At 29.7% G+C, this 24,344-nt stretch overlaps 2 protein-coding genes across 2 annotated transcripts; one reads left to right on the top strand and one right to left on the bottom strand.

The window, feature by feature from the left end:
* Window positions 1–13,148: 13,148 nt before the first annotated feature.
* LOC122855017 (uncharacterized protein PFB0145c) lies at window positions 13,149–17,712 on the top strand. Its single transcript, XM_044156110.1, has 4 exons — window positions 13,149–13,426; window positions 13,573–17,068; window positions 17,159–17,354; window positions 17,517–17,712. Exons 2-4 carry the CDS (start codon window positions 13,617–13,619, stop codon window positions 17,652–17,654), a joined length of 3,786 nt encoding a protein of 1,261 aa, XP_044012045.1. The 5' UTR covers window positions 13,149–13,426; window positions 13,573–13,616; the 3' UTR covers window positions 17,655–17,712.
* On the bottom strand, window positions 17,706–22,522 carry LOC122855018 (toll-like receptor 6). The gene is made up of 2 exons (XM_044156111.1): window positions 18,381–22,522; window positions 17,706–18,313 (listed from the first exon to the last, which is right to left on the bottom strand). Exon 1 carries the CDS (start codon window positions 21,998–22,000, stop codon window positions 18,389–18,391), a length of 3,612 nt encoding a protein of 1,203 aa, XP_044012046.1. The 5' UTR covers window positions 22,001–22,522; the 3' UTR covers window positions 17,706–18,313; window positions 18,381–18,388.
* Window positions 22,523–24,344: the final 1,822 nt, after the last annotated feature.

The raw sequence follows: 24,344 nt of genomic DNA, 5'->3' as shown, positions 1-24,344 counted from the left end.
TCTAACCTTTATTCTTTATTCCAAAAAAAAAAAAAAAAAACTCAAACGATGTTAACTAGTTGATTCTCACAATGAGAAGAGATTGAGGCTGTAGTCGTATTCTCAATCTTCCAACTCCAAAACGTGTCACCCCCTCTTTTTCAAAACCATGTTAAAAAATTTTATGAGTTTGTATATCGAAGTGAAAATTTTAGTTCAAAAATCTAACAATTTTCAATTATTGGCGTATCAAATTTAGAAAATTAGTTCAAATTTTTACCGATTTAGAAAATTGACTCGTCGACGCTAGTGATCATTAGGATGATGATATAGTAGAAAAAATCATTATCATCATTCTACGTTGATTGGCTCTCTGAAATAGTAAAAAAAAAAAAAAGAACCAATCAAAAAGTTTTTACAATGACTAGTGAATAATTGGTGAAAAACGTGTGAGAGTCATAACTCATGATTAACAATCATTCTTTTCACGTTGAAGTTCAAAGTTAAAGGTTCTTTTCTAATTCCTCAAATAAAAAAATGGAACGCTATCTCCGCCATATCAATCATACACGTGCTGATCTTAAGAACAGAGTAAGTTATTAAATTTATTTTTCATTTTTTATTTTATTACTTTTAATTATTTTTATATTAAATCTTTTTTTTTTTGTTTTTGTTTCAGCTTGCAGTGGAAGCTGATAAAATTAGCCGATACATGATGCGGTTACAATGCAGTTTGGATCTACATGATATGGATGGATTAGATCAAAGTTTAAGGATAGATCGTCAGTGGAAAAAGGTATATATGCGTTTATTAAAAAATTCTTTATATAAATAATTATTATACTGAAACAATATAATTAATTAATATTTCTTTTTTGTTTTTTGTTTCAGATACGAGTATGCGGAAGAAAATTAAGTGTGCTGTCTAAGTCGTCAATGAGGACAAGCAACATTCGTTAAGGTAAGATTTTTATCAAATAATTAAGGGCAGGCCTTTAACTTTTAGTGACTTTAGATACAAGTGAAGATAAGAAAGATGATAAATTTTGTCTCACGATAACATCCACAAAAATAAACCGATTGTTTTCTAATTAGACTAAAAAAATTGCTAATAATTTTTTACGTGTCGGAAATTAGGTCTTGAGAAGAAATTTATTGTAAATAAAACACAATAATCATAGAATAATTATAGATAATATGAACAATCTGAACACACACTCGTAAACGATGGCTGATGTACCAAGTGTGTGTTCAGATTGTTCATATTATCTATATAATTATTATTATATGGGTTTGCACCTCGAATTTTTGTCCCACGATAACAATTTTATTTTTAATTGAATGACTAAAAAAATATATCAAAATGTTCAAAAAAAATGGCACACGTGTCGGAAATTATGTCTCCAAGTGATGTAACAAGTCTAAATAATTTTAATTATTGTTTTTTTGACAGACTAGTTTGTCGGCCATTACTAAGATGAGTGTACATCTCAATTTTGTCACTAGATGTTAAAGGCCTGGCCTTAATTGATTTAAAATTGTTTTTTTTTTTTTTTTTTTTTTTTTTATTGTTAACATTCTCTAATTTTTTATTTATTTTATTTGTTATAGAGTTCCTGAAATATTTAGATGAACAACAGAAATCACGGGAAAAATTTGACGAATATGAAGAGATCATGAATCGAATGGAAGGTGATGGCATTGATGATGAAGAGAACCACACTGATGATGATAATGATGATGATAATAATGATGAAAATGATAATAATATCATCATATTGGAAAATGATGAGGAAGAAGATAATAATAATGGTGATAATAATGAAAATATTGTTATTGATGAAGAGAACCACAGTGATGATGATAATGATGATAATGATGATAATAATGATGAAAATGATAATAATATCATCATATTGGAAAATTATGATGAAGAAGATAATAATAATAATAATGATGATGATAATAATGAAAATATTGATATTGATATTGATGATGATGATTATAATATAGATAGTGCTATTGATGAATAAAAATGAAGAATGATGGTCTATTATAATAAAAAGTATTTGCTGTTTTTTCTACCTCCCTATTCCCATAAGTAAAAAAATAAAAATTAATTATTAAATTTGAAAATTATAATTTTAAACAATAAAAATTAATTATCTAATTTGAAAATGATAATTTTCTAAAAAATTGAAAATTGAAAAAAAAAATAGGTTGTCAATTATAAATAAAAAATTTTAAATGAACGAAAAATAAAATAAAAAAATTAGAAATTTAATAAATAATAACTATAATAGACCCCCCATTGATCCCGCTGTGAACAACAATAGACCCCCCACTGTGAAGAACAATAGCGCACAGCAGGGGGGTGAGCCAGAACTCTCCTTACCTAACTACTGTTGTATATGGTTGTATATGGTTGTATATAGTTGTATATGGTTGTATATAGCTGTATATGGTTGTATATGGTTGTATATGGTTGTATATGGTTGTATATAGTTGTATATGGTTGTATATAGTTGTATATGGTTGTATATAGTTGTATATGGTTGTATATGGTTGTATACAAACAGTTTATACCTCATATACAAGTTTATATAGTTGTATAAACTTATATACAAATTTATATGATTGTATAAACTTATATACAACTGTATATGGTTGTATACGCAAAGTCACTAAAATAATCAACTTTCCATATATATCTATATACGATTGTATATGATTGTATATGGTTGTATATGGTTGTATATGGTTGTATACAAACCGTTTTTCCCGGGTATATATATATACACGAAACTTGTCAATACATATATAATAGCGATAATTATCGAATAATTTCTGTGATCACTTGTGCTTTTAGTTTTTTTTTGATAAATATGAAATATCGAGACGGAGTCGATGCAAACAGTAAAAATGTGTTAGCAAAATGTGTAAAATTAGATTCGGCAACAAAACCATTTGATATATTAAAACTAAAACACATTTGTCCCATGGAAACGTGAAAAGTCACTGGAATACTCGATTGAGCATGAATCGGTATTTTCGGTGACAGTCATCGAAAATACAAATCGATGCTATATCGGAGAGTTCGGTGACCGAAATAAATATGTAGAACGGTTATTTTGATAGCTTTTATATATCAAATCAAAAAAATACGAGAATCCGTAGTATCCCGTGTAGGAGAACACAACACGGCTAAGCATATATCGGCCGATGCTTGGCGAACTTCGGCCAATAATCGACAAACATTAATGGGCCATTAATTCGCCAAGCCTGGAGCGTTATACGGTAATTCAATATCGGCTGCCATAAATGGCCCAATAATGTTTCCCAAGATTGACCCGATGAACGGCCCAATGATGTCTCATTTATGGCCCATTGATAAACCAAGGGTAAGCCAAGCATAGACCAAGCATCAGCCATTATTGGCCTGCCATTAATGGGCTATTAATGCGCCATTCGCCAAGCCTGGAGTGTTACGGTAATGTAATATCGGCCCAATGATGTTCCCCAAGAGTAAAACAAGTATGGCCTATTTTTTAATTCCATTGAAATAAAAAAAAAATTATTTATATATTATTTAACAATCAGGCTTTTATTAAACAAACTATTAATAATCAATTGAAGAAATTATCATTAAATACTATTGAGATTTAAATTCTACCTCGACTTGAACTCGGGTCTTCCTGTGGGATATCCTGAAGCACCTCGACCACGGCGACTATAACGAAACTTATAAATAAATTTCTGATTTGAATCAAATCAACAAAAGAAGCATTACCACTCGACCACGGCGACTATAACGAAACTTATAAATAAATTTCTGATTTGAATCAAATCAACTCTTGGCCGCCCGACAGTCAGCCGAAGCCTGGCCAGTGATGGCAACCATGCGTAGGCCATTTGAGGATTCAAAAGCTTGGCCAATGAATGGCAACCAAGCAACGGCCATTGAAAGTCTACCAAGGCTTGGCCGACGATCAGCAACCAACGAATGGCCGTTAATGTATCAGCCAGTGATTGGCCAATGATTGGCAACCGCGGCAACCGAGCAATAGCAATTAAAGAGTCAGCCAGGGGTGCATTCCTTTAATAAAAAATTTTTTTCGTTTTGCAATTTCGCCCTGTAATACCGGCCAAAATTTTATAGGAAAAAGCTGTTTCGTGTAGTGGCAGTACTGGCACATGACATTATTTTTTTTTGGCTTCCAATTATTAGATGGATAACTGTTCAATGTTTATATCAAACTGAAATAAATAAAAAATTGACTTGTTGTGATTGTTTGTTATTGTCACATAGGTCGTACCACACATTATCGTAAACTGTAAAGTCTGGAATATGGCATAGAGAATTTTATCACTTTTGTCGTTGTTTCTGTTTCTAGTTTTTAGTCGGTATTACAGGGCGAAATTGCAAAACGAAAAAAAATTTTTTATTAAAGGAATGCACCCCAGGTTTGGCTCATGCATTCCCTGGTAGAAATATTTCTCCAACTTTCTCCACCTTTTTACGAAAATGACCCATGGTTGGAGAAAAGTTGGAAAAAAGTTGGAGTACATTTCAGGTTGGAGAAATGGCGGAAAAAAGTTGAAAAACAGTCTGAAAAAAGTTAGAAAAAAATTGAAGTAAATTTTTGGTTGGAGAAAGGTTGAAGAAATTTGTCCGCCATTTCTCCAACCATGGGTCATTTTCGTAAAAAGGTGGAGAAATGGCGGAAAAAAGATTGGAGAACTACCAGGGTTGTTGCTAATTATCGGCCATCTAAGAGTCAGCCAAGGCTCAGCCATGAATCAGAACCATGAATTGGCAGTACAAGAATGGGCCAGTCGTTAGCCAACGATGAACCATGAATGGCCCTTGCCTGGCTACCAATCATTGGGTACCATTGATGGGCCAATGCATGGCCGTGTTGAGTCTTGGCGATTCCTACACGGGAGCACTTAATACGATAACGATGAGCAATTGCTGACAGTCTTCTTGACTTATGCAATATATTTTTTTTACACTTCTGTATCAAAGTCTGATAAAAATACGTTTTACCAATTAAACGCTCTAAAATTTCTGTTTCAATTTCTAAAATTAAATACAATTAGTATTAGTAGCCTCTACGTTCTTAAATAAAGGTTTATGTATTTTAAGTCTCCTCAAAACTTATTTACTAAAAGTTATGCTGAAAACATTCTGAGTTCAACGTGAGAGTTTCTTGAAGAAACGGAATATAGTCAAAAGCAATTGAAAAAATCATCACTAGTACGCCCGGGAAAAAAGTAGACGATCGTTCACCGTCGATCGTTGAAGATGTCAAATTTGTCCACATCTCTGTCGATCGCCGTCGATCACTGTCGATCACTGTCGATCACCGTCGATCGATATCGAACGCTGTCGATCAATGTCGATATACAAAAATCTTTAGAAAAATATACACATTATAACAATTATTAACTTATGCCGGACAATTTATCAAAACCATAACATACTCAGGAATATTTTTTTTTTTTTTTTTTATTCTTTAACCCGAGATGAAAAAATCAAGTATTCGAATAGTATTATTGATATTTTATAGTGTTTGAATTATATCCGGCGATGTTTATGAGGTATTGTGAGAATACTTATGAGTATTTTCGATATTTTGGTGGTATTATGAAAGAAGTAAATGAAGAGCTCGAATATCGGTTCTCGGATACAATTATCCCTGACAGGTATTTTAAATGTTTGAGTATTTCAAAAGTCTTTAAAAAGTATTCTGATACTCCAGTTTTTGGACTTAGAAAAATTTTTAATATCATAGCACCGTATTATATAATAAACTCCAATTATTTTTAGAGTTAAATAATTTATTTATGAGTTAATTAATAATTATTTAATAATTTTTTCTATCCTTATATTAACATTTCTAATTTATTCTAGTAATCATGCTGGGGACACCACATCTTTTCCTTACGTACATTTGCCAATAGCTATTTAACTATAATTAATTATGGCAAATGTTGATTAGGAAAGGATGTATAGTCAAATAAATCGAGTCGTAATCTAAAATAACGATAGTGAATCTTTTTTTTAATTTTTTAAATAAATTATATTTGTATAGACCTTGTAGCTTATGTGAACAAAATTTCAAGTTTTATTAACTTGTCAAAATGGTCTCGCGGTAGAGTGTAGGTTTAGTAATTAGGAAAACGTAGGATCAAACCCGGGTAGGAACGAATTTATGTAAAAAAGGATATATGTAAAACAAACTCATGTTGGAATTTTTTTTTTCAAATAATCAGCAGGTATTTTAACCGGATACAATTGTATTTTTGAGTATCCCGAGCAAGTATTGCTCGGCGGGGGAACTTCGTTTTTTTTTCGAAGTTTCTGGTTTTTTTTCAAAACCGCGCGTGTTAAGGCCCGTAGTTGTAATCTGAACGATTCGAGTTCGCGTCCCGCTAGTGGTTAGGTAATTTAAGTTATGTTAGGTATATAAAATCTTATCATTCAACCTGTTTCATCATTAACATAGTTAGCCGATTTACAAAACATTAAATAATAAAAATTAATTTTTTTTTAGAATTACTTGATCCGTTTCAGATCAGGAATCCTGTTCCATTCCTGATCAGGTATCCTGGTCAGGTTTCCTGATCCGATTCTGATAAGAATCCTAAAAAAAAGCGTTACATTCTGATCCATTCCTGAACAGGATTCCTGGTAATATTCTAGTCAGGAATCCTGATCCATTCCTGTTCAGGTATCCTGGCTCTAACACTACAATCTGGCCAGGTGTCCTGATCCGGTTCTGATCAGAATCCTAAAAAAGAGCGTTACATTCTGATCCGGTTCTGATTTGAAATCAGGTTCCCTGATCCGGTTCTGATCAGGACCTTAACTAAATTTCCACTCAGGAAGTTAATAATTGTTATAATGTGTATATTTTTCTAAAGATTTTTGTATATCGATAGCGATCGACAGTGATCGACGGCGATCGACAGAGATGTGGACAAATTTGACATCTTCAACGATCGACGGTGAACGATCGCTGACGATCGTTGACGATCGTCTACTTTTTTCCCAGAGAGAGTCACAGTATTAAGTATACATTGATAATCCTGTATTTTTAGGGAGAATTTAGAAGAAATTATGAAGTAAACCTGGGTACCTGATTTTTCCTTTTTTTTCTATTTTTCCATTCAATTCTTCGATATTCGAGTCGTTAATAATTTCTTGTATTAGTGGAATATTAAGCATTGAGCGTTTTGCTGACTATTTTTTTGTATGCACACTACTAAGCGGTTATTTCAGTAGCCGTTCATATATATAATTATATATAAAAAATATATCAAACGTTAACTTTGATGACTTGTATATATGCATATATACAAAAAAATTCCATGATTAGGTCACTTTGGTGACTATATATATCATATATATAAGTCACCAAAGTCAACGTTTCTCATATTTTCGATGTCATCAAACTGACCGATCCGTACTTAATGTTGAATATCTTTAAAAATACCAATCGAAAAACATTCTTTGGAACAGTTATTTGAATCATAATTACAGAGCGTTTGAAAATATAAAAAAAAAGTGTCATCGAAATGACCGATTGTCATACATACAGAGGGTCCCATTTTAATTTATCAATGGATTTTTTTCGAAAAATATAGCTTAAATTGTAAAATGTTTTAAGTAAAAGTTGTAGGGTTTGGAGGGGGACGAAGAAAATAAAAAAAAAAAATTCGAAAAATCCAAAATGGCGGAGTTTCTGGTATAAAGATAGTTTTTTTAAATGGATACTGCATTTTTTTTTGCACCAAAACGTTTTCTATATCAAAACTAACACTTTTTATTTGAAAAATTTTTCGATAAAATCACTTTGTTTTTCGGCCCGATTTTCTCTGTTTATGGATTTTCCTGAAAAAATATGGCTTTAATTAAAAAATGTTATTTAGAAAAGTTGTAGAGCCCAAAAAAACGAAAACGGAAAAAAAAAAAACTTAGAATAACGATTATATAACGCGGTTAGAGACAGTTGTTTTTGCGGACATTGCAACCGCCAGGTAACGGTTACCGGTTACCCAACCACGAAGAAACCTTATAAAAACTTAACCCTAAAATAACCTGATTCCAACCCACGAAACGGGTTGGGTCATACCGTTAGGGTATAGATATTTCTAGATCGTTCGACATCATAACTCTCTAGTAAATTTCATGTAGATCGTTGCCGATTGGCAGATATCGTTAAAGATCGTCAGCGATAGTCACTGATGCGGACAAAAGCAACATCTTCAACGATCTTCCTTTATCACTATTTTTTTTCCCGGGAATGTTAATAAATTCTAAAGCTACTTTAATTAATTTCACCTAATAATTTGGTAATTGATCAGCAATATCTCACTAGAAATTTACTAGAAAATTAGAAAATGGCCGCCGAGGACTCCCTGGTGGAAATTACTTCTCCGTAAAATTCCGTAATTGGCCCATTGAAATTCCAGACAGCTCCGGATTATTCCGTAATTTTCGGATTACTCTGTAATTTTTCGAAGTGAGCCAATTCCGGAATAGTCCAGAGAATTTCCATTGGATACATTCTTCTAATAAAAATTTTTTTTTCGCTCTGCAATTTCGCCCTGTAATACCGACTAAAAGCTAGAAACAGAAACAACGACGAAAGTGATAAAATCCTCTATGTAATATCCCAGCAGTCCAATTCACAGGGCATTACAATTTAGGGCTTTTTTCCTCCACTGGCGGCGCTTGTGAAGCTTTTGTATGTAAAATCTATATAAAAAAAATTTTACAAGCGCCATCAGCGGCAAAAAATAGCCCTGAATTGTAAAAAATTTGCCCTGTGAATTGGACTGCAGACTTTACAGCTTACGCTAATATCTGGTACGACCTATGTGACAATTACAAGCAATTACAACAAGGCAATTTTTTTTTTATTTCAGTTTGACAGAAATATTGAACAGGTATTCTTCCAATAATTGAAAGCCAAAAAAAATAATGTCAAGTCCTAGTACTGCCACTACAAGAAACAGCTTTTTCCTATAAAATTTTGCTCGGTATCGCAGGGCAAAATTGCAGAGCGAAATTGCAGATTGTATGATACCCTGAAAATCGTCCAATTACCCATCCTTGACTGCAGCTATTGAATGCTCCATAGCGCATGGCTATAGGGACTTATAACTCTTAAGCGGTGTCTCCACGTTATAGAAATGCTTGCAAGATCTTGCTGCAAGATCTTTCATCACTAGATAATTACTAGAATTTTGGTGGAAATCAGCCTAACAAAAAGAACTTGCATGAGATTTCTATAGCGTGGAGACACCGCTTTACCAAACCATGCCTTCAAGAATGCCCAAATGTCCGCAGTCAAATTCACAGGTGCTTGTCAAATTTTTTTTATATAGATTTCACATACAAAAGCTCTACAAGCGCCGTCAGTGGAGGAAAAAAGCCCTAAATTGCCCCGCAGTCCAATTCACAGGGCATTACAATTTAGGGCTTTTTCCCTCCACTGGTGGTGCTTGTAGAGCTCTTGTATGTGAAATCTATATAAAAAAAATTTTACAAGCGCCATCACCGGCAAAAAAAAGCCCTAAATTGTAGAAAATTTGCCCTGTGAATTGGACTGCTGTGAATTGGAGTGCACGCTATAGAAATCTCATGCAAGTTCTTGCACGAAAAGACGGAACATGTCCCATTAGCTGTGATAGGGCCGGTTTTTTCGTCCAACATTACAGTTAACTAAGGTTTAAACTCTAGTTAACTAACTAAGGATTTGGTTACCGACTGCGTTTTTTATATGCTTTAGTATTGAAAATATCAATCGATTAGTAGTTCATCCTTAGTTAGTTAAAGTTAGTTAATGCTCAGTTAACTGTAATGTTGGACGAAAAAACTAGCTCATAGTCTTGCAAGGCTTTTTAAGGCTGATTTCCACCAAAATTCTAGTAATTTTTAAAAATAAAAATGTCCAAAAAATACATGTAAATTTATTTTTAAATAATACAAATATCCAAGAAAAAGCAGTAGCTAAGAAAAGGATATAGCTAAGGAATTAAGGTTGCCAAAAAATTATGTTTCAAAGAAATAATGTTGCTTAAAATATAAATCTTTGGCAACCAATTTCTTAACTATCTTTCATAGCTACTGCTTTTCCTTGGACCTTTTTAATGTTTTTCATAAATAAAATACATGTAAATTTATTTTTCAATAATACAAATGTCAAAAGAAAAGCAGTAGCTAAGAAAAGGATGTAGCTGAGGAATTAAGGTTGCCAAAAAATTATGTTTCAAGGAAATAATGTTGCTTAAAATATAATTCTTCGGCAACCTTAATTCCTGAGCTACATCTTTTCCTTAGCTACTGCTTTTCCTTGGACCTTTTTGATTTTTTTCATAAATAAAATACATGTAAATTTATTTTTTAATGATACAAATGTCCAAGGAAAAGCAGTAGCTAAAAAAAAAATGTAGCTAAGAAATGAATGTTGCCAAAAAATTATGTTTTAAGGAATTAATGTTGCTTCAATTCTAAATAACTAATTTTTTAAATAAATAAAAATCCCAAGGAAAAATAGTAGCTGAGGAAAAGATGGAGCTAAGGAATTACAGTTGCCAAAGAAATTCTTTTTTAAGCAACATTAATTCCTTAGCTACATCTTTCATAACTACTGTTTTTGAAATTTTTATTTATTTAATAAATGAATTACATGTATTTATCGGATAAAAAAAAATTGTAGCACGAAGGTTCCACTTTTATTCGTAGGAGGCGCTGGGAACGCAATGTAAGATACCTCGATGTATGAAACCGATGATGTAAGATACGGTATCTTACATGGTATCTTACCTACCCAACACTGCCATTTACCCATCACTGCCAACCAGTGTTGGGTAGGTAAGATACCTTGGTATCTTACATGTGTAAGATACCATGTAAGATACTGTATCTTACATCATCGGTTTCATACATCGAGGTATCTTACATTGTGTTCCCAGTGCCTCCTACGAATAAAAGTGGAACCTTCGTGCTACAATTTTTTTTCATTCGATAAATACATGTAATTCATTTATTAAATAAATAAAAATTCCAAAAACAAGCAGTAGCTAAGGAAAAGATGTAGCTAAGGAATTGTATGTTTGGCAAAACTTTGGCTGCTATTCCTTATCCCTCTTCACTTTCGCTGGGATTATTTATTTAAAAAATTAGTTATTTAAAATTAAAGCAACATTAATTCCTTAAAACATAATTTTTTGGCAACATTAATTTCTTAGCTACATCTTTTTCTTAGCTACTGCTTTTCCTTGGACATTTTAATTTATTTGATAAATAAAATTACATGCATTTTATTTTTTAAATAAATAAAAAATTCCAAGGAAAAATAGTAGCTACTGATTTTTCTTGGACATTTCCATCTTTTAAAATAAAATGACATGTATATTATTTATTTAATAAATAGAAAATGTCCGAGGAAAAGCAGTAGCTAAGGAAAAGATGGAGCTAAGGAATTAATGTTGCCAAAAAATTATGTTTCAAGCAACATTAATTCCTTAAAACTGGTTTTTCTTGATATTATATATATTTATATAACAAATAAATTACATGTACCAATATATATCGAGCAATAAGAACTAGTTGTCGAGTCGACAGTCAATAAGAATTTTCAAAATGGCGTCAGAGGTATCTTACAGTTTCTTACAGTATCTTACAGTATCTTACTGTAAGTGTATGAAACCTCAAAAATCGACCATTTACCCATCACTGCTGCCAACACTGATTTGAGATTTCTAGTCTTCTTGGTGGAGACACCGCTTTATGTTTGCATGATCCCCCGGGCGAAGTGTCTATTGGCACTATTCCGCATGCTCTATAATATAGCATGCTGGTAAATATCCCGCATGCGAGATAAGTGACGGTCAGATTAAAATTTACATTATATAGCATGCGCGTACGTTCAGTATCTTTACCAAAACTTCGATACATCGATAATAATTCGAGGCTACTCGGCAACTGGCGCATGCTATATGCGCATAGAGCATGCTATATACATATGTACAAGGCTAGATTTTTTACTTAGCTAGATTTTTTACTTAGCTAGAATTTTTACTTAGCTAAATTTTTTACTTAGCTAAATTTTTTACTTAGCTAGAATTTTTACTTAGCTAGATTTTTTACTTAGCTAAATTTTTTACTTAGCTAGATTTTTTACTTAGCTGTAATTTGTAGACAAACAATCGATACATTATTTTACTTAGCTAGATTTTTCACTTAGCTAGAATTTTTACTTAGCTGTAATTTGTAGACAAACAATCGATACATTATTTTACTGAGCTAGATTTTTTACTTAGCTAGATTTTTTACTTAGCTAGAATTTTTACTTAGCTAAATTTTTTACTTAGCTAGAATTTTTACTTAGCTAGATTTTTTACTTAGCTAAATTTTTTACTTAGCTAGATTTTTTACTTAGCTAGATTTTTTACTTAGCTAGAATTTTTACTTAGCTAGATTTTTTACTTAGCTAAATTTTTTACTTAGCTAGATTTTTCACTTAGCTGTAATTTGTAGGCAAACAATCGATACATTATTTTACTTAGCTAGTTTTTTTACTTAGCTAAATTTTTTACCTAGCTAAATTTTTTACTTAGCTAGAATTTTTTCTTAGCGAGATTTTTTACTTAGCCATTCAAAACCAAGGTGAGGATAAAAATTATGTAACATGTGGTTATAGATGGTATACACATATAGCATGGAGGTTTACTCCATGACATATAGCATGTATAGCATGCTCGATACAATAGCCTGCTCTATACATATGTAGCATGCTCTATCGATTGTTTGTCTACAAATTACAGCTAAGTAAAAAATCTAGCTAAGTAAAAAATTTAGCTAAGTAAAAAATCTAGCTAAGTAAAAATTCTAGCTAAGTAAAAAAAACTAAAATAAGAGCTAACTAAATAAGCTAGCTAAGTAAAAAATCTAGCTAAGTAAAAAATCTAGCCTTGTACATATGTATATAGCATGCTCTATGCGCATATAGCATGCGCCAGTTGCCGAGTAGCCTCGAATTATTATCGATGTATCGAAGTTTTGGTAAAGATACTGAACGTACGCGCATGCTATATAATGTAAATTTCAATCTGACCGTCACTTATCTCGCATGCGGGATATTTACCAATATTATATTATATATTATAGAGCATGCGGAATAGTGCCAATAGCAACGTCCCTTAATTCTAGTCTTCTTGTATAATCTTGTTTTCTATTTATCTACAATTGTTTACAATTTACATATACCTATATGTAATAATAGTGCATTTTTTTTTAAACAATTGTTTTGCTTTGTTGCTATGTGGCTTCTTTAATTATTTATATTTTTGGTTGGTTGATTTCTAACAACAAATGTTATGATTCGAAAACTCATCAGCATCTAAAACCTGATATTCGAACGTAAATGTAGTAAGTTGAGGATAATTTTTTTTTTTTTTCACATAACGATTAATCCGATTGTTATATGTCAGTCTAAAATATTTGAATTTTTAACAACAAAAAACGAATTACTTTTACACTCATTAACTTCAAAAAAAAATTGTGATTTTTTGTAGGTTATGAATTTGACAGTTGCTAATGTTTGGAGTGTTCAAAGAGAATGGAAACAGAGGCTTCTATCATTATCGAAAGACTCAAAATATTAAAAAAATGGCAAACAAGCCGACAAGAACTACTCTTACAACAACAAAAAGAACAAAGAGAATCTTTAAGTAAGGCCTATGAACGTACATTCGAAGATATACGACTATCAATTGAAAATAATGAAAGTGTTAATGACGAAGTGTTGACTGAAAGACATCTCTCATTAAATTCCGATGTCAATAATAATTCATTGGGTTCATCGCTTTCTAATGATAATAAATCCGTTATCGAAATATCAAATTTAAATGATACCAACAACGAATTAGACTTTCAATTAAGTGCTCCACAAGTGTTTCTACGAACTGTTAGCGATAAAACTGACGATTCACCCAATGAAATTCAATGTGATATTTATCATTTACCTACCCTAAAATATCAGTCAACGAATGAACCAGAAACAATGTTTTTAAATGAAAGTAAAGATACATTAATTAATCCATCAAATAATAAAATTTTAATTATCGATGATATTCCTCTTCCATCGCTAAATAAAGATTTCAAAACTTTGCTTGATGAAAAATTAAAAGTTAGTGAACCTTCTGAGACGAATAAAGTGGTTTCGAACAAAACAAATCAAGTTAAACAGCCTTTTCTACGAAAAGGTCAAGGCTTAGCAAGATTTCGATCAAATGGAATAAATAAAATAAGTAAAAATAAAAACAATAATAATAATTCAATCAAATCAAAATGTAATTATTTACCAAATAGCCAAAATGTAGAAACCCAAATATCCTATGTTAATGGAAATAAAAATAAGAAAATATCTAACTCATCTTCATTGGACAGTAAACCAGATTTAAATATTCCTCAATTAAAATATAATGCTGATGTTTCAAATGATAAAACCGGTCGTACACCACAATCAAATTATAATAATGTTAATATTTCTAGAAGTGATGATTCACGTCAATCTGACATGGATTCGTCAAGACTAGAAACTCGAGAATTTGAAATGCTAGAAGAAAAAGTTGAAAATTCAAGTTTTGGTTCTACATCAAGTACATATATAGCATTCATGCAATCAACACCATTAAAAACGAAAAATTTAAAGAAACAATTATCGTCTCATCATGTTGTTATGAGTTCATCGATAGATGAAGATTGTATGGATGCTGGTATTTTGAATCAATCAACACCAAAAATTAAAATATCACATTCAAAAAGAAAAAAAAATTCATTACAAAATGATTATTTATTATCTCAATTGGGTTCATGTTCTTTTTTGTCAAATGAAATGAATGAAAATGGAACAATATTAAGAGATATACATGATGGTATAAAAACAATGGTTGAACAAAAAGCAAATCATAGACAAGCCAATGAATTAGAAACTAGCATGCATGTAAGATTTGCTGAACACAATGATTACAAAACAATTAGATTAAATGATACTTCCATACTTTCAAATGATTATGAAACAAGTCAGATGAGTTATAACGATTCCTCCAGTGATCAGTCAGATAGCTCACAATGCTCACAGTTGCTTGCAAAATCTTTGATTGAAAATTCAAACAATAATAGTTTTCATAATTATGTTGATGAATTATCTGATCATACAACTGACGATGAGAATTCAACTTTGAATAATTCATTCAGAACAAATTATTATCAAATTAGTTCAATTAAAGATGTACAAAATCCTCAAAAAAATATTTATGATATTACACAGTATTCGAAACAGATTGATGACAATGAAATAGATAACAAATATCAATTTAAAAAATCAGATGATGAAATTAATGAAATCGTATTTAAATCAGATCTTTTAAAAAGTAGATTATTAGAACTTGAACATGAAATTAATATATTTAGAAAAGAAAATGCATCATTGTCAATACAACGTCAAAAATGGTATGATGAACGAATAAAAACTGAGCGTGAGTTTAAGCTAAAAGAAAAACAGTTCATACAAAAAAAAATTGAATTGGAAGAACAAATTCAAGATGAAAAAAAACGTCTTATGCGTGAAAAAGTTGCTCTTGAAAATCGAATTCGTGATGCTAAAGAAAGATGTCAACTAATAAAACATGAGCATGAAGAAAATCAATTATTAAAAAAACAATTTGAAGAATTGAAAAATGAATTTGATGAAAAAGAACGACGATGGAAGGTATCTCAAGGTCAACAACGATCACAATTACGAGTACTGCAAATGGAAAATTTAAATTTAAAACAAGAACTACAAATATTACAAGATGTAAAACGATGTAATGGTAAATCAAAAAAATATAATATTCCTACTAATACTAAAGCTATTCATCAAATTAATAAATTACTCGATGGAAAGACATCATCGAGTCCAAATAAAGATATATTAGAAAAAAAACATGAATCAAAAGAAACGAAAAAAAATCAATCTGATATCAACTTACCATCAAATATTAATTATGATGCTGTAATTGATAATAATAACGAAAAAATTATCATATATGAACATTTAGAAAATTATAAACACAAAAATACAAGAGATCTGGATGAAGAAGAATTTCAGGCTAATACAGAAAAAATTAACCATGTAGTTGATGATTTTACAGATGATGATATTAAAAATATACAAAATTCTATGCCAGAAAGTGAGACTAACGAGATAAATACACATTTTTCAGACGCTAAAACTATGAAAGAAAGTATTATAAATAAAAAAATGCCACATATGTTAGATTCAATTAGTAGTAAAGATTGCAACAGTGAAGTAAAATCTTGGCAACAAAAATCAAGATCAATTGAAAACCTAGATCGTCAATCACCATCTCATGGTACTTATCAGCAATTTGTTCGTAAAGTTATTAATTCACAAAATGACGCTACAGAAATAGTTAATAATACGGAAAATCATTTTCCACTGATAAACTTAACAAAAAATCATCACGAAGAATTAATGAAACCTTTAGCACCTATGATAAATCATAAAACATATACTACTGTCAATTCACAATCTTCACCAGTACATTATGATCACGAAAATTATAGAGCTTTGAATAAAATTGATCAACATTTTACATTACAAACCGATAAATTAACAGTTAATCAACAAAATTATGTTGACTCAGATTACAATCCTCGAAAAGAAATAAAACCATTACCACGACCTTCTGAGGATATGACACCTAGACCAGATCCCGTTCAAGTGAGTCATTTATCATACATGTTGAGTCCAGGCAAATCTGAATTAAATCATTTCAACCCACAAGATGTTCGTATTGTTGAGCATCCTGATCATATCAACTACTGGTATCCTAATGGTAGTTTAAAAAAAGTTTATCCGGATAAAAATATAATAAAGTTAATTTATAATAATGGTGACGTACGAGAAACACTTGCAGATGGTTGTGTTAAATATTATTATGCTGCTTCAAACACATGGCATATTACATATCTAAATGGCTTTGAATTTATAGAATTTTCAAAGTACGTATCGTTTTTTTTTTTTTGCTTGTTTTTTTTTTTTTTTGAAATATCTATCATTAATATTAATAATAATATTTATTCGATCGACAGTGGGCAACAAGAACGACGAGATATAGATGGAACAGTTGAAGTATCTTTTGCCGATGGTTCAAAACGTTTAATAAAACCAAATGGTGAAGAAAAATGGACTCTTGCTGATAAAACTATTGCTGAAACATTCCCAAATGGAGACAAAATTCTTACATTACCTAATGGACAACGTGAAATACATACTAAAGACCACAAGGTAAACACAAATTATGAATATACTGTCTAGCTGTCCTATTTTAGTCTTCCGATCGAATTATCTATGAAAAAAAAAAATATATATATATGTTTTCATATTTACCTGTTTGAATCCTAAAACTTGTTTAGGACACAATTTTTAGTTCTCTTCTTTTTTTTCAAGCGACGAGAATATGCAGATGGTACTGTCAAATATGTATATCCTGATGGATCACAAGAAACTCGTTATTCAAGTGGAAGAGTTAGAAAAAAAGATAAAGATGGAAATCTTATAATGGATTCCTATCAACCTCAACGTTGACAATATAAATTTTCATTATTAAGTGTATTACAATAAAATGAACAACACTTATTTAGCCTAATAACTAATTTTATTTCCTATCTGTTCATACATATTTATTAAATAATCACAGTATTTTTATATTAATAATATGTTATTTTACATTTTTTTTCATTATTAAATTGTATCATAATAATAATTATTATTATCATTATTATAAATAATTGTCTTTAAAATGATTAAGACTTTGTTAAAAAGTAATACAAAAAGAGGTAAAAATATTTGAAAATCGTTATTTATTTATTTGAATAAATTATTAATACTGTTTATTTTTTATAATTTAATACTGATAATAATAATAATAATAATAATAATAATAATAATTTACAAAACTTTTTGATTCAAAGAATTCAATTGGCTTAATCATTCATTTACATGATCTGGAATAATGTATTAAAAATATGTAATCTTTTATTAAAAGCATTCGCTCTATCAAATTTATATTAGATTTAAATTTAAATAATCAACGTTTATACGATGAAAGTGAATACATAGTAGCATTAGTTGAAGAATGGTTGCAAAAGAAATTTGAAAGATTCCATAGTTATTTGTTGAATAAAATTGTAATTTTTTATCATTGATAAACCGATTGCTGACTTAACATTCACCAGTAGTTAATTCTGAAAATGAATAAAAAAAATGAAATTTATTTAAAATAAAAAACTTATCAAATATTCATATAACTACCTGATATGTTAAGAAGTCCACAATGCATGATGCATAGGAGACGACGGTGAAGTTGATGAAGACAATGGTCTTTCCATTACTGGTGTTGGTATAATTTCTGGCATAGCAAATTTTAATTTTTGCCAAAAAAGTTTATCATCCCAGTCAATGACAGTATGGTGAGATATTTTTTTTTTAAAATCAACATCTAAATCATCAAAACAAACTCCACCAATACAAAGTAATATAACTGAACGTCCTTTTTTTGTTAATGCATTTTTTAATGCTATTTTAAACTCAAATCTTGCCCATTCACCATTAAGAAAATTACTTGACAAAATAAGAATTGTACGTCTAGATGCATCAGCTGCTTCTGTTACAGCATCAGTTAAATTTGCATCAGAGCTTAAATTACGATAATGTAAACAAAGTCTGTATGAAGATAAACCTGGTACCAGTACTTGGGAAACAAAAATTTCGTCAACAGCTGAATATGAAATATAAGCATCAAATGGTTTTTCACTGTCTTCAAATGCAGCTGTTTTGTAGCACATTCGAAAAGCACACTTGTTTGCAATCCATGTTTTTATAGATATGCGATACTTAATTAAATTGAATAGTAAAATTATCATGACAAAGATTATAAGACCAAATGATAGATACATTTTTAATTGAATTTTTTCAATTGATGTTGTTTCTGTAATCATTGTACAATCAATTGTAGATTCATTAATTGAAATATTGAATTCACATGTTATTAAATTGAAATCTAAAATTTTATTTTTGTTATTTGATATCCATTCATACATTTTTTTAATGTATGTACACTCACACATCCAAGGATTATTTGAAATGCTTATTTCCACAAGATAAGGATTAAAATTAAGTTGCCAAATACCGAATGTACGTAAATAATTACCTCTTAAATTTAATACTTCAAGATGATGTAAAGCTAAAAATAGGTCGTCATCAATGTAATAAAGTTTATTATTTTGAAGATATAATTCTTTAAGATTTTCAAGTGGTTGTAATTCAATATCACTTAGTTGTGTTATTTTATTATTTTCAAGATGAAGTATTATGAGTCGTTTTAAACCACTGAATGTATGATTATATATAGTTTTTATATTACTATTATTTGTATAAAGTATTTGTAAATTTTTACGACCAATAAATGAGTGTGATATTAATTCACCAAAATCATTACCATCTAAATATACTTCAGTTGCATCCATTGGTAAACAATCAGGCAAATAATTATAGCCTGAATTTGAACAATCAACAACATTTGATGCCCATGATTCATCATGATAACATGTGCAGTTTGTTGGACATGTCATTTCACAATCACAAGCATCAAAATCACAACAATGACATAGAGCAAAACAATGAACTGTATACGTACAAAGAAATTGTGATGGTTTTGCATCTAATATTGGAATAAATGAATAATATCTATTATAAGGAAGTTGACAATATACAGAATCAAGATCCATTATTATTGGATATTTTCCAATTTGTAATGAATTTATTCTTTGTAACCATTCCATTGTACAATCACATACTAATGGATTACCACCGATATAAAATTCTGGTAATTTATGACCATCATTAATATGATTCAAATGAAATACAGAAAAATCCATTTTCATTATTTGATTTGCATATAAATCAACACGTGTTAAATTTACTTTATTATGAAATGTTTGTGGTTCAATTGTATGAAGTTTATTATTATTCATAAGAAGTAATTCTATTGAATCTGGCAATGAATTTGGATGTATTTTTGTTAATTTATTAAATGATAAATCTAATGATTGAAGATGAAATGTTTTTGGAGCAATGCTAACATGATTTATTTGATTTTTATGCAAATCTAACCATTGAATATTTATTGGTAAATTAGTATATTCTAATTCTGTTATCATATTGTCAGAAATATTAAGCCAAATAATACTGGATATATTTGTAAAAATATCAGAAATATTTTTAAGATTATTACGATCAAGTCGTATTGCTTGAAGCATTTTATTATTTTGAAATGCTAAACTTTGAATACTAGTAATTTTATTTCTAGATAAATTAAGAATTTGTAATGACGTTAATTGTGATAAATCATTATTTTTTATATGAACAATATTATTACCAATTATACGTAATCCATAAAGATTTGGCATACCATGAAAACCAGTTAATTTATCGATCTTATTTTCTCCAATGTCAAGTGTTTTTAACATTCTCATGTTATTTAATGCAATGGGTATATTTTTTAAATTATTACCTGCAAGATTTAAATCTTGCATACTTGAACAATTTGAAAAAGCATCGTTATGAATACTCGTTAAAGAATTTGAATCAAAATAAACCAATGATACAGCATACAAACCATTCAATGAATATGCATCAAGATAATTTAAATTATTATGTGCAAGATTTAATGTGTGAAGATTATTCATTGATAAAAATGTATTTGATGGTATCATTTTTATATGATTATGATGTAAATCAAGTATTTGTAATGTATAAAGATCTTTAAATAATTCTGAATCAATATTTGTTAGTTTATTCCAGGATAAATTCAATAAAACAAGACGTATTAAACCATAAAATGTATTAGAATTTAACCAAGAACTGGTCAATTCATTCATTGATAAATCTAGAGACACTAATTGATTCATTTCAATAAAAAGACCGGGTGCTAGTGCTTTTATTGAATTATTTTGAAGCCATAATTCTTTAATTGTATTTCTAGCATCATTAAACATTAATGCTGGTAGTGCAACAATTTTATTACTTGATAAATCAAATATTTTAAGATATCTTAAGCCATGCAATGCATTGTCATCAACAATATTTATAATATTGCTAGAAACATTGAGTGTATTTAATCGTTTCAATTTTGAAAATCCAAATGCTGATAAAACCGATATTTTGTTGTTTGATGCATCCAAATTTTGTATATCTAATAAACATCTTGAAGTAGTGCTTAATTTCAATAATTCTTTGTACGTTTCATTAGATTGACTTTCCAATGTAGTTATATCATAAAAACCAAATTCTTTGATATCCTTAAGATTATTCGATGAAATATTAAGATCAATTAAGTTTTTTAGATTACAAAAAATACTTTCAGGCAATTGCCATAATTTATTGAATGATAAATCAATTTTTTCTATAAAAGGTGTCATATTAAAGACACCAGTTATAAGATTAAAAAAAATATTATATTCAATATCGTATGAATTTTTAATTGTTAAATTTCTCAAATTATAAAAACAATTAAGTAATTTTTCAGGCCGATATATCAACTTACACCCATTTATACTGAGTTCACGTAATTTCCATAAATATTCGAAATTATCAACTCTTATTTGATTATCTGAATTCTTACAAATTATATTTAATGATTTTATATTGTCTTTAGTAATTTGTGAAAAATTATATTTTGATATACTCTCATTATACAGATTATGATAAACACATGTAAGGGAAGTATCACTGTTCTCTACACAGTGTCCAGGTATATCCAATTTTTGTAGCAATGTTGCAGTTGATAATAAAGTATTATTATCAGTAAGTAATGTACACCATGCAAGTTTCAAAATTGATACCAGAAATCGTACGTTCCTGCTAGTCTTCATTATTTTATGTGTTTGATTTATTTTGCTTTATTAATATCTCATTAAGATTTAAATCATCTCCCATTTCGTCAAGCTTTTTTGTTAGTTTTTTTTTTTTACGAAATCTAGTTTTTTTGGCAAAATCTAGGTAATTCATATAATGCCAATTTTTCATTTCTTCGATTATATATTATTTGTATTATTACAATCTTAATTCGTATTTGTTATTATGTTTATGGTTTTGTATGTCACCAATGAATTACTATATAACAATTTATAAATGAACTTTATAAATAACTTATGCATTGTAGTTTTGAAGGAAAAAAAAAATTAATACTTTGTTTTATATGTAAAACTCATTATTCATAATAAATTACCACAAATCAATAAAAATTTGATGAGACAAATAATTGTAACTTTAAGATTCATGTTTTGAACATCACATAATGATAATTAAAAATCTTGGGTTTATTAAATTATTGACTAAGTTAGCACTTTTTTTACTAGTTGATGAAAAACTAAAAATATGTAAAGGCTTGTGGCAAGAAGACTAGAAACCTGCAGTCCAATTCACAGGGCAAATTTTTTACAAATTAGGGCTTTTTTTTGCCGCTGATGGCGCTTGTAAAAATTTTTTTTATATAGATTTTACATACAAAAGCTTCACAAGCGCCGTGAGTGGTGAAAAAAAGCCCTAAATTGTAATGCCCTGTGAATTGGACTGCAGCACCCGTATTCACAGGGCATTACAATTTAGGGCTTTTTTCATCCACCGGTGGCGCTTGTGGAGCTTTTATATGTAAAATCTATATAAAAAAAATTTTATAAGCGCCATCAATGGCAAAAAAAAGCCCTAAATTGTGAAAAATTTGCCCTGTGAATTGGACTGCAGGAGAGTCAACTATGTACATTGGGAATGGGACAAAATATGTCGTGAAATAAGGCTTGTACATTTGGCCACAGAGAGGCGCTTTCGGCCTCTCCTGGTCTCTAGTCTTCTTGGCTTGTGGCCACTAGCATAGTTTTTCGACCAAGTTCTATGCCATAGCCAGTGTTGGGTTTGTATAATACCGCGGTATCATACCGGTCGTAAACCTCGGTATAATACCGGTATTATACCGCGGAGGTTTCATACTTTCATACCACGTTAGTAGCGCCATCTGTAGGAATTTTTCGTATATTACGTCACACACCATTTTGAATTGCTCATAATTTAAATTTAAGAATATCATTCCTTTAATTATAGCATAATAGTAATAATCTTCATCCTTTTCTCAGACTTTTGTCAGTAGTAATAAATTTATTGAATATATTAAAAACTATTGACAAATGTCTAAGGAAGGATGAGGCTTACCTGTTAATTTCTTTGGCTCAATTAATTCTTTATAAATCAATATGTGGCAACACCCTTCCTTAGTTATTTTTTCCATAGTTTTTTATTTTTTTATTTATGTAAAAACCTATTGGAAAAATGTCTATGGACAGGATGTTGTTTACATGTTAATTCATAAAATATTAATTTAGCCAAAAGAATATACAAACAACATCCTTTCCGTAGCTAATACTTTTCCCATAGCTTTTTATTAATTTAAACAAATAAAAAGCTATAAGGAAAATGGTAGCTAAGGAAAGGAAGTTGTCACATGTTAATTTATACGAAATTAATTTTGACAGAGAAATTAACATGCAGGCAACATCCTTTCCTTGGATAATATTTTTCCCATAGCTCTTTATTTATTTAAATAAAAAAATGGTCATAGGAAAAATGGTAGCTGAGGAAAGGATGTTGCCTGCATGTTAATTTCTTTGGCAAAATTAATTTCGTATGAATTAACATGTGACAACTTCCTTTCCTTAGCTACCATTTTTCCTATGACCATTTATTTATTTAAATAAATAAAGAGCTATGGGAAAAATATTATCCAAGGAAAGGATGTTGCCTGCATGTTAATTTCTCTGGCAAAATTAATTTCGTATAAATTAACATGTGACAACTTCCTTTCCTTAGCTACCATTTTTCCTATGACCATTTATTTATTTAAATAAATAAAAAGCTATGGGAAAAATATTAGCTAAGGAAAGGATGTTGCCTGCATGTTTATTTCTTTGGCAAAATCAATTTCGTAAAAATTAACATGTGACAACTTCCTTTCCTTAGCTACCATTTTCCCTATAGCTTTTTATTTATTTAAATAAATAAATGGTCATAGAAAAAAACGGTAGCTAAGGAAAGGATGTTGCCTGCATGTTAATTTCTTTGGCAAAATTAATTTCGTATGAATTAACATGTGACAACTTCCTTTCCTTAGCTACCATTTTTCCTATGACCATTTATTTATTTAAATTATAATAAAAAGCTATGGGA

This window comes from Aphidius gifuensis, linkage group LG4 (assembly GCF_014905175.1).
Source record: "Aphidius gifuensis isolate YNYX2018 linkage group LG4, ASM1490517v1, whole genome shotgun sequence".
Lineage (NCBI taxonomy): Eukaryota > Metazoa > Arthropoda > Insecta > Hymenoptera > Braconidae > Aphidius > Aphidius gifuensis.
This window is presented reverse-complemented; position numbering and strand designations above follow the sequence as displayed.